This window comes from Lissotriton vulgaris, chromosome 5 (genome assembly GCF_964263255.1).
Source record: "Lissotriton vulgaris chromosome 5, aLisVul1.2, whole genome shotgun sequence".
In the NCBI taxonomy this organism is placed as follows: Eukaryota; Metazoa; Chordata; class Amphibia; order Caudata; family Salamandridae; genus Lissotriton; species Lissotriton vulgaris.
The window spans coordinates 1,738,950,766-1,738,968,975 of NC_141693.1; the positions used below are offsets into that span (position 1 = coordinate 1,738,950,766).

At 45.4% G+C, this 18,210-nt stretch overlaps 1 protein-coding gene across 4 annotated transcripts in view; it reads left to right on the forward strand.

Annotated features, from left to right (window-relative positions):
* SLC35B1 (solute carrier family 35 member B1) overlaps positions 1 to 18,210 on the forward strand; it is a 271,776-nt gene that overhangs the window by 223,278 nt on the left and 30,288 nt on the right. For all 4 annotated transcript variants that reach the window (XM_086923983.1, XM_086923984.1, XM_086923985.1 and 1 more), the window contains exon 8: positions 6,028 to 6,134. In XM_086923983.1, the coding sequence (XP_086780109.1) occupies positions 6,028 to 6,134 (107 nt within the window). The remainder of the gene's footprint in view (positions 1 to 6,027; positions 6,135 to 18,210) is intronic.

Sequence of the window (18,210 nt, forward strand, 5' to 3'; positions counted from 1 at the left end):
TGGGAGAGGTGAGGCCAAGGTTACTCTCGTCACATTAACTGAAGTTCAGGTCTTTTTTTACTGAGGAGAATGTGCTTCTAAAGTGACACTTCTTGGGGCTTTTCAAGCAAGCATACCCTAACACTGCTATTGTAAAATTACTGTGGCACGCCCTCCTTTACAACAGAATGATTCAAGCATGTAAGTCTATGCAAGATCTCGATGCTAGCGAACTCTAGTTAAAGGTATGTAATTGTATTCTATATGTCAGAAGTGGTGATAACCGATTGCCAAGAGTCTGTTAAGCTCTTTTAGTCCACTGAGTTGAATGTTTTACACTGGACCAGCAGGTTGAACTGCTCTTCGCCTGGCTTTCCCAAGAACAACATCTTCTACCTTTTAGAGCAGTGTTTAGTGTCTCTTTTGTCAGAAACCTAGATTATACTTAAGCAGCCACATTATTTATTCAAAACTGGGCACCACTTACCTTTGAGAAGGTGGACTGATTCATTATCAATTCTCTGCAGTCTCTTGTTCAAAGATAGCCTTTTTGATTTTTGGATAAATTACCACGTTTTTATTTTACCAGTAACTTTTTAAATTGAGTGAAGGTCATTTTTCTTCAGTAGTGAGCAGGAAGGGCATGTAAATCTAAAGTGTAATTTTAGTGATTTTATTTAACGGTCTGGTAGATTGAAATAGGTGTTCTACGTTTTGGCATATCTGTGGTTTTGTGTACTAGATGTAATTCACATTGCTCACATTGTCTCATATAGTCACCACTTTACGTAGGAAAAAGAGTTAGCCATGTATATATTACATTACAGATTATATGCATGCTGGATCGGTCTGGTCCAACAGGCCTAGGTTGGACTCCCAGCATACATAGTTTACTTTGAAATAACTTATCTTTTTCAAGTGTGTGTGTTTTGGTACATTTTGTAAGCATATATATATTTGGTTGCATCACATTTCTTGCAAAACAGATCTACTCGTCATAACCGCAACATATGTTCCATGTAGGCTGCGCGCTACTTTCCCCCCCAGTGCTCTGAGCCTTTATGGTAGCGCGCTTACCGCAAGTACTAAAGCAGCTAGTCAACAGAAGTGTGCTTAGTAGGGCCTGTTTAATTGATGGCTGGTGAATTACTATTGTGCATTAGATTGCTTTAATTACTTTGCGCTCCAGAAGATCTACCTCAAACGGTGTCTCAGCTCCCATACTGCTCTTTAATCTTCACCTTTTCACCTGTGTTTCAGCACTCCGAAAAGGGAGGCATTATAGTGCAAAATTAGCATTAGGATGCATCAAGGATTGTGGGCGGTGTTTTATGTTCGGCTGGCTAATGCAGCACAAAGTAAAAAGAATATGTTTACATCCTGTTCAATTAATATTAATAAATGGGTGCTGCCAACAAGGGCTTTTAATGCAGGCAATAAAGAGCCTTTGGTGAAATGAGAGGCCTGAAATTCAAACTGAAACCGTATTTTTTTTAATTCTTTACTTTTCGATGTGTTTTTGTAAATAATAAAACGACAGCTGAATTTGTTTAGTTTTTTAGTTATTTTTAAACCTCACATCCTCTGTTCAGTGGCATCCATTTATTGCGCACTCAAGTGTGTGCTCTTAGAGTCCCTCGGGCTCAGCCTTAGAGGGGTGCAATTCAACAGTATCTTTTTAGCAGATGCAACTGGCCACAATGTGAAAAGCCATTATTTCACCCTGTTTGTAAGTCGATTGATGGGTAGTAGCCAGTGTGCTGTTTGATATTGAATTTTACAGATTCTGATGAGCTTATAACACAGCACGCTAATGCAGAGATATAGCCGACTGTGGGTTAATTGCTTCATGTGAAGGACAGTTAGAAGGCCTCCTCAACCTCTTCATTTATCTACCACCATGCAATACTGTTGCTCATCCTGCGAAAATTTCAGCCAACATCAAATTCACACTATAGGTACTCCGAGTGCTATCAAGGTCCAGTAATAGCGTTGTCACAAAGGATAATACACCTTCTATTAAAATTTATCTAGGATTGCCACATTTCTTAGAAAAAAATACCGACCGTTTGATTTTTTGTTTTGCTGTTATGGAAGAGCACAGAGCTGGTAGGTGAAAAATAATGTGACTAAATTGTCAGGATTCTTTTTTTTTTTTTAAATTTTTGGAAACCTTTATTGTGCAACAAAAGCTTACAGGTACGGGCCCACAACCATGCAGGCCGGCCGCGAAATCAAGTAATAGCACATAAGGCAAAATCAAAACAGCTCAGCAGTCCCTGAGACGAGGGCAGCAATTATACGATGCATTACATACTGGAGAAGGCGGGACCACTGAGTACAGGATAAGTGAGGTTAATTTTAAAGTTATAGGTAGGAAGGATCAGACGCAGTCACTTCATCGAGAACACATGGCGGGCAATGATCCCAGCTAGTCAGCAACAAACCAGGCAATAATTAGAGGAGCATCAGAAGAACTTGAGGATAAGGGCAAACAGTACAATACACACTGGTCAGTACCCGCCGCAGGAACGTGAAACATCTTGACTGACAGTAGTGGAGAGACCAACAGCCGTAACAATAAGCAACGCTACACCTAACCACCAAACTGACCCAAAGAAGAAAAGGAAAAAGGGAGAAGAGTCAAGAGAGAAAGGAGAAAAATGAGGCCCATAGAACCAAAACGAAACAAAAGACCCACCCCCAAACCCCCCACCCAGCACGCATGCAGAGGCTACGGCCTACCCCCCCCCCCCCCTAGCAGTGTGCCTGTCGCCCAAAACCGAGTCCCGAAATATAGACTCAGAGAAGAGAAAAGGGAAAGGAAAAAAGTAAGAAAGAGAAGGGAGAAAAAGAAACTAAAAACTAATGGGAGAGGAGACATGTAATCAAAACGATCTGCTCCCACCACCCACCTGTGCACAATTTAAACCCACGAGAAGAGGAAGTCGCTACAAAGTCAAATACAGGAACATGATGAGGAAGCGATCATACTTGTACAATCGAAAGTACGCCATTTATCCATGCACGAAGTAGTAGTCCGCCGATGTAAAGTGTCTCAACCCTGTCCCTGTCTGTCCAGGGCCAGAGACATGGAGTGCACATTGAACCAGAAGCGGACGGGCCAGGAGAGAAAAGCAAGAACTCCAGGCCACAACACACGGCACCAGTCATGATGGCCTCGGATCGGGCCAGCAAGAATAAGCAACAGCACCAGCAGGTTCCACGAGCAACGCCCCATCGACCAAGAAGGGGCACGCGCTCCACTAGTAGGAACATCAGGTCCCGGCTCAGCAGGGCAAGGCGAACAATCACCGGGAGCCACGGCAAAGCAGGCCCGGACGGACCCCGGTCGGAGTCCCTCCGTCATTTCCACTCCTTGGAAGCGCTCTCGACAAAGTAGAGCAACTGGCACCCAGACCTCCAGACAAGCGAAGGCTGTAATCTCATCAACCTCCGGGAAGGTCCGTGCAGCACAGTCCAGCGGTTGGTCCGCACACGCGGGGAGCGGCTCAGCGAGCACGTCAAGAAAAACATCGTCCGGCCTGGCGGTGTTCAACATCATGGACTCACGCCAGGAACTCAAGGCAGCGAGGACGTCGCCGATCGTAGGATCACCCCTACAGTATTCAGCAAACATGCCGTGCGACAGGCCAGTGTCCCCGTCGACGACAGGTCTAGGATATAGGTAGCTGGCCGCCATCTTGTCAGCACGGCGGGGCCACTGTACACTCCAGCCCCGATCCGGTTGCCAGCGGGGTCCAGGAGAGCCAGCCGGGGACAGTCAACCGCACCAGCGATGCGGAGAGGCGGGCTACCAAGGCATTGGAGGTAGTCGGCGCCTCTGGCCCATGGGCGCCGACCACCGAGTCCGGGCGGAGGGTTTCAAAATGGCCGGCTGAGAGACAAAGGGGAGACGCGTCTCCCACGCAGTCAACCCCCGTCCGTGGGATGCGGCACCCCGCCACCAGGTCCCACCAGGACCCAGGACCATCCAGCCGGGCCCGGTCAGTCGTCATCGGTTCATCCGCACAGTGGCCTCTTTGGTCGACACCACTCCTCCACCAGGGGCCGGCGCAGGAGCTTCGTTCCAGTCGGGGAGCCGCAGGCGAGTCCGGGCCCGTCCGCCTCGCGGGCTCTGAAGCGAACAAGGGCACAGCTCAGGAACCGCAGCACCCAGGAGCATACGGAGCAGACGGTAAGAATCAGCAATCTATCATGTTTCCATATAGCCACGAATACGTCTTCTCGGGGCAGGATACGGCACAGGATTAATAAAACAGGAGAGAAGGTCAACGGAGCTGAGCTACAACGCGGCCATCACGGTCGCGAGCTGGGCTCCTCCCCCGTCAGGATTCTTTTTTAACTTGGCAATTATCCCCATTTGCTTTAATCATTCTGAAACGATTTAAACTAAACTTTTTTGTTTAGGATGTGTTTGCTATGTAGGATCATGCTTACAAAGAGAAAGAATACTATATTTTACTGCTTTTCACAATATTTTTACCATCCTGGACATAACGATACAGGCCACCTCAGTAAAAAAACCAGACAGGAGGCAACCTTATTTGAGAATAATTTGCAGAAACAGTGTTTCCATGAGTTATTACACTTGTTGAGGAGTTTAGCACAAGCTTGTTTTCTTGTGCTCCATGCATGTCAACAGTCTCGATTTGTTGTTTGTTTTTTTGCCAAGTAAATAATCCTTGTTTTCATAAAAAGTAAATGAGAAAGTAATTTCCCTCAAATATTTTGTAAATATCGCTCTTCTTTCTCCAATATTGACATGTATCTACGTTGCAATAAGGCTTTTCAAAGCACTTGTTTTACGTTGATATCCCATTTCTATTCCGACCCACTAAGACAGTGCTGAAAGAAAAGCCAAACTAAAGTATACATAAGGTGATAGATTGAATACTTGAATTAATCTCCGCCTCTGGTGATTATTCAGGGCTGCATCCCGTCCATTGTTATTTTGTACCCCATGCCACCTCAGTTTAGACCCAGCTATATGCAAATCAGTCTTAATCCTGCTCCAATGGTAAGAGTCCAGCCCGAACTGCCAATACTTCCTAAGTTTGACGAGTATGCCCAGATGTGGGTCCTGTGCACATTGTGTCACTGGAACCAAGCTGTACCCGGCTGATGAGCCCATAATTAGGGTGAAACTGGTCCTGGGTTGCATGTATTCCGGTTCAGGGAGGACCTGGCTTGGCAGTTCGCATTGGAATCTTCCTATTGGAGCAGGGTTCTTGGGGTACTTGTGAGACCACTTTAGTCCTTGATACCAGACCAATAGTAAACTGCCTTAAAGGTGAATTGCATGCAGCTAAAATTAATGAAAATCCACCTTTTTTGTTTTATTCAAACAATTCTGGTGTTGGTTGATCACATGCTGCACTCACTTGCATAGTGAGTTGTTGCATCACTTTGGTGCACATAATAACTACAGTGTACCAAGACCTTTCATTGCTGCACACAGAGGAAAACATATTTGTGGCGGATGTTGCCATATTTAAATGTTTATTATTTTGCCACACCGCTTCACACATCCCCAAACCTCCCGTTACCCTTAGAAGAAGATAGAGTTGTACATCCAGCTCTCACATCCTGGTGTAATTTACCTATTACCCATCCTTCACACGTTTACACTTCCCTCCAAGGTGGCCTGTTAGCTTCATTGGACATCCATATGCTACCACCGTTTGGCACACTTGAGTATATGTGACAACAGTGCCCCTAGAAATACACCCATTTCATTTTGATGAAGAATTCTTCCCCTCCTCACCCCCCACCCTGCCCCCTGGCTTGTATGAGAGTTGCAGTCAGAAGGCAGTAGGCCATATCAAGGTGGTATAGCAGTGGTCCCTGGGCTGAGACTGAAAAATACTCTGGCCTTTTTATTGAGAGTGGTCTTCATGCATATTCTTAATGGACACTCCGCATAGAAGGTTTCGCCTTAGTCCTTTTGTAGAGGCCTTCGGGAACCTCCCCCTCATTTGGACCCTACTTTTGTTTTATGTTGTTCTCTCTTCTTTCTCTTTCCAGGTATTCTCTTCACCGGCGAGTTGTGGGAGTTTCTGAGCTTTGCTGAACGCTATCCTAGCATACTCTACAATATCCTGCTTTTCGGCCTAACCAGTGCCTTGGGCCAGGTGAGCGTTGACTGCTAAAGTCTCATTTTCCAGACAACCCTTCTGCAGCGTACAATATTTCCTTGCCATACCATTCCACATAAACAATCTTCTGTAATTCTCAGAAATGTATTGCTTTTGTTATTATCAAAATTATCGCACCCTGAAGATAATTCAGGTGCCTGGCTTGCTTCATATAAAAGGCCCATCTTTCCCAACATAATGACTGCTGTTTTGAATTGTATGATCTAGCACTGTTCTTTTTCTTACTATTCTAAAATTCTCAAATTCTTCATAAATTATTTAGGTATTCTTTGATTGATTTTGTAGTCTGAAAATATTCTGAAGTGTCATTGGCTATAAGATACCTACTAGCCACCGCTAGTCATTTTTTTGTGAAATCTTTCCAGAGAACTTGCTTTTTGCTAGCTTGATTTCAATTTGTTCTATCCTCCTCTATCCCTGGGAGCCTGGGAAGAGCATCCTGATCAAGAGTGCTCTGTAAGTGTCTCTCTTTACGGGGAATCTATTTATTTTTCTTCCATTAAACATTTGTATCCTCCCTCAAGAGGGGAGGGATGCCCAGACATGATTAAAAAAAATACTAAAAAAGAAAGTAAATATTTAGTTTATCTTTTCGTGTCTTGCATAGCTTTCTGATCATAGGAGTGGTTGAGCTCTAGTCTTCTTTCATAGTTGCCTTGCTTTCTTCCTTAAAAGAAAACAAAATTTCCTGTAATGGATGCCGAGCAAAAGGTTAAGCACCAATGAATACATTTAAGTCTTCCCCTCTCTGTGCTTAGGTAGAACGAACCCAGTGTTCACTCCAGAAATCAATATGCATTTTCTTTAACCTGTATGCCTGAATTATGTGTTTTACATGTTGAGAGAGCTGGTCATTGGAAGCTCCCCCAAGAACCCATACGTATGATTTAACCTTGCATGTCACATGAAGGATGGCGAGGACAATTCTACATAAAGCCTGTTCGTTGTCAGGCTCTGGTTAGCATCTGTTTTCACAGATAAACTGCTAACCGCTTGAAGATTACAGCAAGGTATCTTGCCTCACCGTTTGGACTTCTTGTCCGTCTTGGGTAGAGGAATTTGTAAGGAGTAGACCAAAACTCATTCCTGAAGTCTGAGTAGTTTCTCAATTTGTGGGTCATGTATACCTTTTAGAGTACCCATAATTTTACTTTTGATTTTAGTAACTCAAGTGGAAGCATGTGTACACTGTCCACAAATGAGAAATGAGTTGACCGTTTCAAAATTGAATATACTTTTGGAAGAAATATTTTAATTCAACTCTGTTTTGGAAAGCTCAGAACGTACTGCATTTACATAAAAATTTTACATCAATATATTTTACTGAAAAATATTAAATTGCAGAGGCCTTTTTACATCAAAATGAATGTTCATATCTTTTTCCTGGGTGACCTCTTTTGTTACAAAAGAAAGTAGAATTTCACTAGATATCACGCACAGTGGAGTGGTGTGGCTCACTGGTTAGAGGCGGCAGACCCGGAAGCAGAGAACGGCCCGGGACCAGGGTTCAATTCCCGACGCGGCAGGGTCGTGGACCAGGGTCAGCGGACTCGATAATTCTCGCCTCGGTGCCTACTCTAACCAGGGATCACACTCTGCAACTCTGGGCATTAGCTTGCCTCATCTCTACAACGGCCCCCCACATTCTCCGGGGATGCCTGGTTTCACCTTGGAGATACCCAGTAGGGACCATCTCACAGGGATAGCCAGGACGGGTTCCCCAGCGGTCTACAGCGCCACGACGCCTCAGGGCAGCAGTGCGCTTTACAAGACACATACATTACATTTTTAAGATCTGGATGTTCTGAGTATAATACGGTTATGAGGGTGGCTGGCCACTTTGCAGGTTGAGAGTGATCTGTGGTTGTCCAGTTTTATGATTTACAAGGGCTGACTATAGCATAGGGTCTCATTGCGTGTCTGGTCTCATATTGTATGTGTGCACTGGCTGAATTCAGCATTGGATGTTATTGGACTCGTAATACACGAGAGAGAGGACACCACATTTTGTGAATGTCACAGAATTGTCTCCTGATCTGTGAAAGATTCACTGGAGCAGAGTGTGGTAGTGAAAAGTGGATATCTCGTCTTATGATATTATAAGTGGGTGTGTGATGTCTGGCTGATGACGGAGTGATGAATATGTGTATGGGTTGCCTGATGGGCAGGGCACTGGTATCGTGTATTGCAAAGTGGGACGCACGTTGTACTAGGTTGACTGCAACATATTGTGGGAGTAATGTGTAGGTTTTGCATCATATAGTTTCCTATTGTTTGCACCGTGGTATGGGAGTGGTAGGTGGGGCTCGTGTACTGTGGTGTCATGAGGCATCTATAGCATATTATGGCAGTGCTGGATCTCCTAATGTTTGCACATAAGTTGAAAGTTGACTGCAGCGTGGGAATGATGGATGGGTCTTGTGGTGAACCAGTGCACTGCATCCTGTTGATGTGATGATGAATAAGAGTTGATTTCAGTTTGAGTGAGAGCAATGTGTGGATATGGCATTTGTTTACAGGGTCTTCTTACACTGTATTTTGCCGGTGGTGATAACGCCTAAAGTTTATGCATCACCTCTTTGTGGATAATGACTGATTTTTGGATTTCATGCCGAACGAAGGCTAACTTGCAGAACAATGTGGAAGTGATGGGCTACCACATTATCAGGCTCGACAGATCAGGCAAAATTGGTGGTGGAATCGCATGCCTTTACAGGAACAACATCTCTGTTCTGAAAGTCAACTCCACCTCCCTACCATCCCCAACATCCTGGGAATACATCTGCCTCGACATTATTAGTGAGGGCAAACCGATATGTTCTCTTCACAGCATTTACCACCCTCCCAGGGACAACTTCACCTTTTCCCAACAAATCATGGATATGATCTCAACCAATTCCGGACGGCAGCTCACCCAAATATACCTTGGTGACTTTAACCTCCACTGGAACGATCGCAATGACGCGGTGGTAAATAGTCTTAAAAATTTCCTTGACGCCCTTAACCTCACCCAAATATGCAACAGCCTGACCCATGAGAAAGGCTCTATCCTTGACCTGATCATCTCCAAAGAGGACTCTATCCTACTCGAGTCCATCCAACCCTGTGACTGTTCAGATCATCATATTATCACATTCTTCATCAATGAAAAAGTTAAAGTTAACCCGGTTCAACTCTCCAAGCCGAAAGTCTGGAAAAGAGACATGAAAAAACTCAACCCAGGCTCTTTGCCCCCTAACAGGTGCAATCTCCTACTTCCACCGACAGGCGATACGGACGTTCAAACCCTGACTGACCACTATCTCAACGCTATGACCTCAATAAATAATGAGGCTGCACCTATGCAGCTAAAAAGAGTCATCTAAAATCTCCAACCCATGGTACGACGGGAGTCTCAATGAGGATAGACGAGACATGCGAATGGCAGAGCATACCTGGAGATCAGCTCCCTCTGCAATGCACCTAAAAGACCTGAAGAAAAAGAGAAACGCCTACTTCAGGAAAATAAAACGTTCAAAATCAGACTTCTTCAGCCTCCAGCTCGACCAAGCAAAAAATCGCCCGAGAAAACTGTTTGAGCTAATCAGATCACAATCCAAGGATCAACCCCAACCACTCAACACTGTGCGTAAAGCACCCTCCTGTGAAGACTTCGCTGCTTTCTTTATCCAAAAAACTGACAACATAAAAAGCGATCTCCTTATTGACGCAAGCCTCTACTCCAAACCCCAATGCCTAGCACCCGCTGAACCAAAAAACAATGCTACATGGTCAACCTTTGGCACATACTCGGAAGTAAAAATTGGCAAACTGCTCAGCACCCTGAAACCATCCAATCACCTCACGGACCCCCTTCCTGCTTCCGCAGTAAAAGACTTTACCCCTTTGCTTCTCCCTCTCTGGACTAAAATTATCAACAGCTCTCTCCAACAAGGAAGCATACCTGACTCCCTCAAAGTTGGTCAAGTAGCACCTCTATTAAAGAAACCCACAGCCGACCCCTCTGATCTCAACAACTACCGTTCCATTACCAATATTCCCACTCTCGCCAAACTGCTGGAAAAATGCGCACAACTACAATTGACTAAACACATTGAACAATTTGATCTCCTCAACCATCACCAGTCAGGCTTCCGAGCAGTACACAGTACAGAAACTGCCATGACGCACATAATTGACGACGCACTTCAAATGCTAGACCAAAACGACACTTGCCTCATCATCCTTCTTGATCTCTCTTCAGCATTCAACACCGTTAAACATGAGAATTTGCTAGAACTACTAAATACAAGAATGGGTTAATCTGGAACTGTTCTCAAGTGGTTCACTTCCTTTCTTCACAACAGGTCGCAGAAATTCAAGAGCAACAACCAGATGTCCTCGCCAATACCTGTAACGCTAGGCGTCCCCCAAGGCTCCTCTCTATCCCCAACTCTGTTCAACCTAGTCATGGAACCACTCACCACCTTGCTACAAGCATCCAATGTACACTTTCACATGTACGTCGATGACACCCAACTTTATCTCAAATTACAATCCCCCAATGACATCCTGCTCCTGAACTCAACAATCAGATGCACCCAATCCTGGCTGGCCCATAATCACCTCAAACTCAATGCCCTGAAAACAGAGTTCCTTCTGATCTCACCACCAGCGAAGATCTCCACCACTCAAATTTGGCTTAAACACCTAACCGCACTCAATGTCCAACCCACCATCGTGGACTCAGCAAAATCTTTAGGCATAACACTCAACACCAATCTCAACATGCAGCAACATATCAGCAAGGCAACTAAGGGAGCGAACTTCCAGATCAATACTCTGAGGAAACTAAAACCCTTCCTCCCAGCCAAAGACTTCCAAACCGCAGTACAAGCAATAGTCATCCCTCGAATTTAATACGGTAGCACCGCCCTCTGCGGACTCCCCCCCTAACCACAACCGCACCACTAAGAGCTTCCCTAAACGCTGCAGCGAGACTCATCGCTGGGTCAAAAAAGCACTCCCATATTACCCCTGACTTGAAATCCCTGAATTGGCTGCCTTTTGAAGCCAGAATACACCTGAAAATCGTCTGCATGACACACAAGGCGGTTCACCTAAACTCACCCGGCTACCTCGCTGAGAAACTGACAATCTCTGGCGGAACCTGGAACACTAGAGGCACAAACAATCTTCTGCTGAAACCGCGAAGATTCCGGAAGGAAAAAACATATAAGCGCTCCTTCTCGGGGATGGCACCTAGGATCTGGAACTCACTCCCTCCAGAAACCAGGCTTATCTCTTCCACTACACACTTTAAAAAAGAAGTAAAAGCTATCCTCATGGCTAAATACACTTGAACCAGTATCTAGAACTCTGTTAATACTCGGCACCGATCTGTACTACATGCTTGACCCCTTTGCCTACTTGTATGAGTTGTCTCATTACTCACATGATTGGCTTTGCAGTCACCTATTTGTACTGTTTGATTTATTGATTTATCTGTCTGACTATGCTCCCTCATGTACCCCTCTATGTAACCTATTTGTACTGTTTGATCTATTGATTTATTTGTATGACTATGCCACCTCATGTACCCCTCTATGTAAAGCGCTCTGATATCTGCAAAGATCTTGTCTGCGCTATATAAAACTTTCAAAATAAATAAATAATAAATAGTCGCATATAATGTCATTGGAATGTGTGTAGCGCACAGTGGACCATTGGTATGGCCTTGTTGCATGCAATTCAGGGCTTCATCGCAGCCTGATTTGAGCTTATATTGTGATGTTATGTTGTGAGCATTGTCCTCTTGGCGTCTGTGGTTGGATGGTGGTTTCATGTTTAATAAGCTTCTGGTTTGTGATTTTGAAGTCTAGGATTTCTGCCCGAAGACATACACCAATTTCTTTCACACCTCTTACGTAGGTAACCAGCCCTTTGCCTGTCGTTGAGAGAGAGAGTGATTCCGGCTCTGTGACCTTTTTGAGCTGTTTTGTCATGTTTGAACTGCTTTGATGTGCTTGGGAAATGTTCCGTAGGATGCTTGTGCATTGTGTATTTTATTAGCAAGTGTTGTAGAGAGCGCTGTAGCACTTATTGGTGCGTTGTTGGATGGATGTGGGATGTTTCCGTTGTCTGAGTGTTTCTCATGGTGGTTAGTTTGGATTTGTCCTACGTAACTCTGTGTGTGCTAAAACTAAAAGAGCATAATCACAATATACCAGGTCAAGTATAAAAATTTGACAGAGCAGAATCTAGGCGACCTTTCATTGGTGCAAATATTGTCTACTCCTGGTCTAAGTGGGACCAATTTTTAGGTCTCGCCTGTCAATGCGCATGCGCATTGAGCTTGCGAGACTATGGGGGCTTAAACAGACTTTAACCAACTTGCAACTCCATGGCGATTCCTTGCAGTGCCCGTCAAATTGAAGCTCAATGCGCAAGCGCATTGACATTAAAAGGGCGTGCACATGAAAGCGATAAGGCTCCCTCCCATGGCTATCCCCACCCCCAGCCGCCAGCACCTCCCCTCTCTCTCCCCGCACACAGCCTGGCTCGCATTTCTCCTCCCCCTCCTCAGCCGCCAGCACCTCCCCTCTCTCTCCCTGCAGTTTCACTGCCGTGTCTCGTCTTAAACCCTTAAACCTGCACAACTCATTTTTTGCCCACTGAATTTCTTAAACAAAATTCGCCAGCCTTCGCCATCTGTTCCCCAGCCGCCAGCACCTCCCCTCTCCAGCACCTCCCCTCTCTCTCCCAGCACACAGCCAGGCTCGCATTTCTCCTCCTCCTCCCCAGCCGCCAGCACCTCCCCTCTCTCTCCCTGCAGTTTCACTGCCGTGTCTCGTCTTAAACCCTTAAACCTGCACAACTCATTTTTTGCCCACTGAATTTCTTAAACAAAATTCGCCAGCCTTCGCCATCTGTTCCCCAGCCGCCAGCACCTCCCCTCTCTCTCCCCGGGCACAGCCAGGCTCGCAATTCTCCTCCCCCTCCCCAGACGCCAGCACCTCCCCTCTCCAGCACCTCCCCTCTCTCTCCCTGCACACAGCCAGGCTCGCATTTCTACTCCCCCTCCCCAGCCGCCAGCACCTCCCCTCTCTCTCCCAGCACACAGCCAGGCTTGCATTTCTCCTCCGCCCCCCCCCCCCAGCCGCCAGCACTTCCCCTCTCTCTCCCTGCAGTTTCAAGGCCGTGTCTCGTCTTAAACCCTTAAACCTGCACAACTCATTTTTTTGCCCACTGAAACAGACTATTTCTTAAACAAAATTCGCCAGCCTTCGCCATCCGTTCCCCAGCCGCCAGCACCTCCTCTCTCTCTCCCCGGGCACAGCCAGGTTTGCAATTCTCCTCCCCCTCCCCAGACGCCAGCACCTCCCCTCTCCAGCACCTCCCCTCTCTCTCCCTGCACACAGCCAGGCTCTCATTTCTACTCCCCCTCCCCAGCCGCCAGCACCTCCCCTCTCTCTCCCTGCAGTTTCACGGCCGTGTCTCGTCTTAAACCCGCATCTCACATCTTCGCATTGAATACTAAAAGATATTGGAAGCCTCCTGTTCTTAAAAGAATTTGGAATAACTAACACACATTAATTAGCCTTGTACCGAAAACAATAAATACACTACCCTAGATGTGTGCTAGTGAACGGCAGCGTTCCGATGCTGGTGAGCCCAACAAAATCAAAATAAAATGGCAGCCCTCTATCTGTTTCGTGTGCCTTGATGGGGTGGGGGGCTGAGGGGACTTTCAATGCGGCTTCCCTTTGCAGGCTCAGAACAATATCAAAATAAAATGGCAGCCCTCTATCTGTTTCGTGTGCCTTGATGGGGTGGGGGGCTGAGGGGGCTTTCAATGCGGCTTCCCTTTGCAGGCTCAGTTTGAAGCCCTGGTCTTAACTATGCAGCCTGCAACTTGCAAAACTCCACGACTCCAAGCGAGCATGCACAACTCAATTCGCCAGCCTTCGCCATGAATAACTAACACACATTAATTAGCCTTGTACCGAAAACAATAAATACACTACCCTAGATGTGTGCTAGTGAACGGCAGCGTTCCAATGCTGGTGAGCCCAACAAAATCAAAATAAAATGGCAGCCCTCTATCTGTTTCGTGTGCCTTGATGGGGTGGGGGGCTGAGGGGGCTTTCAATGTGGCTTCCCTTTGCAAGCTCAGTTTGAAGCCCTGGTCTTAACTATGCAGCCTGCAACTTGCAAAACTCCACGACTCCAAGCGAGCATGCACAACTCAATTCGCCAGCCTTCGCCATCTGTTCCCCAGCCCCCAGCAGCAAGCACCTCCCCTCTCTCTCCACGCACACAGCCAGGATCGCATTTCTCCTCCCCCTCAACAGACTCCTTCACACACTCTCACAACCTCACACACCCTCACACCCTCAATCACACTCACACCCTCACACACCATCATTTACCAACACACCCTCACCCACAACCTCAACACCCTCACCCACAGTCACACACTCAACCTTCAAACTCGCACACCCTCACTCACCTTCACCCCTCACAACACTCACCCACCCTCAAACTCTCACCCTCACTCACCCACACCTGTCACACACCCTCACACTCCATTAGCCTCACCCCCTCATGTTCACACACCCTCACCCCTTCACCCTCACACACCCTCACCCCTTCACCGTCACAACCCTCACATCCTCACTCATACTCACACCGTCACCCTCACTCACCCCCACACACCATCACACACCCTCACACCCCCTGACCCTACATCCACTCACACTCACCGTCCAACTCCACCCTCCAACTCCACCCTACAACACCAACCTACAACTCCACCCGCCAATATGACAGCGCATCTATGTTAATGCAAGCAAAGCTTTTGCTGTGCAAATTGATGTGTACCTTACAAAAAAAAAGAAAACTTTTTACATGGATAATATAAAAAAAGTTTATGATGTGTTTGTTTTTGGATTCAGCGCTAACAACATCATCAATCAACATTACATAGGTCTCTATTAGCTTCTGAAACAACGCTTCACTACATTAATACATTTCAAGTGTCCAATATTCACAGAGAAAAAAAGAACACTTATAGGCATCATCACAACAACTCACACCCACCCTCACTCATCCTCACCCTCCCTCACATCCTCACCCTCCCTCACATCCTCACACACCATCAATCACCAACACACCCTCACCCACAACCTCAACACCCTCACCCTCACACACCCTTAATCACCCTCACCAACTCACCATCACACACCATCACTCAACATCACCCCATCACCCCCCCACCCTCACACCCCCTCACCCACTTAATGCATCGCGTGGACAGTGCACCAATTAATACATAAAAACGCAGAAAAGGATTGTTAAATATAACATTTTTTACGAAAAAAAATAAAAAAGAAAATAGGGAAACATCTGAATACACAGCGAGTAATACACCAATTTAAAAGGGGACACAGACATCTAAAGGACACAAATTCACAACATAAAGCAGTTACTAAAGTAAGGGGAAATAAATAAACCATTAAACAATGGTGGAAAGAATCCACAAAACAAACAAAGTGCGTAATCACAAGCGCACGAGACCTCGCATCCTAATTGCAATTCTTCCATAAGTACAATTAAGGATTCCACTCAAAGTACACAACAAAAACAATCCAATTTTTAAAAGTGGCTTCATACTTATACTTTGCCACAATTAATGCGCATCTGTAGTAGGAAATTTAAAAGGAGGTAAACATTGTCTCTAATGAGCAAACACAGACAAAATCACTGCGCATCTATGTTAATGCAAGCCAAGCTTTTGCAGTGCGAATTGATGTGTACCTTACAAAAAAAAGGTAACTTTTTACATGCATTATATAAAAAACGTTACTGATGTGTTTGTTTTTTGATTCAGCGTTAACAGCATCAATCAACATTACATAGATCTTGATTAGCTTCTAAAACAACGCTTCACAACATTAATACATTTGAAGTGTACAATAATCACGGAAAAAAATGATCACTTATAGGCATCATCACAACCACTCACACCCTCAGCCTCACACACCCTCACTCATCCTCACCCTACATCACACCCTCACACTCTCACAACCTCACACCCTCAATCACACTCATACCCTCACACACCATCACTCACCAACACACGCTCAGTCTCACTCAAAACCTCAAACTCCCAGACACTCACATCCACTCACCCTCACACCGTCCGAGTCCACCCTACAACTACACCCTAAAACTACAATACCACACTACAACTCTACCCTCCAAATACAACTCCAGCCTCCAACTGTACACATAAATAGCGTTAAGCAACTATTTGATATATACGTAAAACGCGGATTACACACTTGCAGCTATTCCAAAATGCAAACTTAAAGCAACGCAAGGAGAGTGCAGCTATTAATACACAAATATGCAAACAGGGATTGGAAAATAAAACATTTTTCACAAAACGCATAAAATACACACATTACATCACTGTGCATCCTCTTAATACATTGATAGGGAAAATAAATACAGCAAATACAAAAACTTTCCTTTAATACATCGATAAGCTCAATAACATATAATCCGGCTACTTCAGCATCACAGGAAAAAAACCATGCAAACACAACATACATAAATATAATAGAAACTAAATAGCACTTCAAAGTTCAAACAACAGCTCTTGTACGTCAAATAACAAACACCAGCTAAAAATACATTACATTACAGTTTTAGAAAACATATACATTACATATCGACGAATAAAAACAAGATTTTAATTTACATTACATAATAAACATTTACAAATATTACGATCGAAAACAAACAATGTCAACAGTTATAAAAATACACTCCTATTCATTCGTTAAGTTAAACATACTATAGATACTACATTACATTACATAAAAAAACACTTTGGAATAAATTCTTACCTGTCAAACGACGCAGCAACAGCACAGGAACAAGAACACGCCTTCCGCGCACCAACATTCTCGATCTTCTGGGGAATTCCACTGTTGACGTAAGGAAATCGGAACGCAACGTCAAAAACGTCGCGCTCCGATTGGCTACAAATAAACGTCAAGGAAACTTAAACACTCACAACACAAAAAAAAACTAGAATGCTAACGTAGGGAACGTCAAGGTGACGCATTGCGTCGGCCATTTTTAAATTAATACGGGACTCCACAGACACCAAAAACACACATAACACCACACATTAATTAAAACACACACACAGTTAAATTACATAAAAAAATACACATAAGGCAGGACAATTACAAAGGGAAGCTCTATCACGTTTTTTTTTACACGACACATATTAAAAAGAAAAACAAAAAACAAAAAATTATTATTAACATACACACACTCATAACATCACCCTTGTTAAGAAGTAGTCAGGATAAAGGTGAGATACAACAACCCTCACACACCAAAACTCTCACACACCTTCACACACCCTCAATCACCCTCACACAACGTCACCCTCACACACCATCACACACCTTCAGCCTCACACCCACTCACTCACCCTCACCCTCCCACACACTCACACCCCCTCACACACACTCACACACCCTCACTCCCCTCAAAGACTCACACCCCTCACAACAATCTCACACTCACTACACCGGACAGCCTCACCCTCACACACTCACCCCCCTCACACTCTCACCCCCCTCACACTCTCTCACCATCAACACCCCTCAGCCTCACACACCCTTACCCTCATCCCCTCACCCTCACACACCCTCAATCACCCTCACACCATCACCCTCACACACCCTAACTCTCACCCTCAACCGCTCACACACACTCACACTCCCTCGCTCACCCTCACCCTCACACACACTCACACCCCCTCACCCTCACACCCCATCACCCTCACACACCCTCACTCCCCTCACACCCTCACACCCCTCACAACACTCTCACACTCACTACACCTCACACACTCACCCTCAAACACCCTCACACACACTCACCCACCCTCAGCCTTGCAAAATCTCAACATTAACACCCCTCACCCTCACACATCCTTACCCTCATCCCCTCAACCACATTCACCCTCAATCACCCTCAAACACCC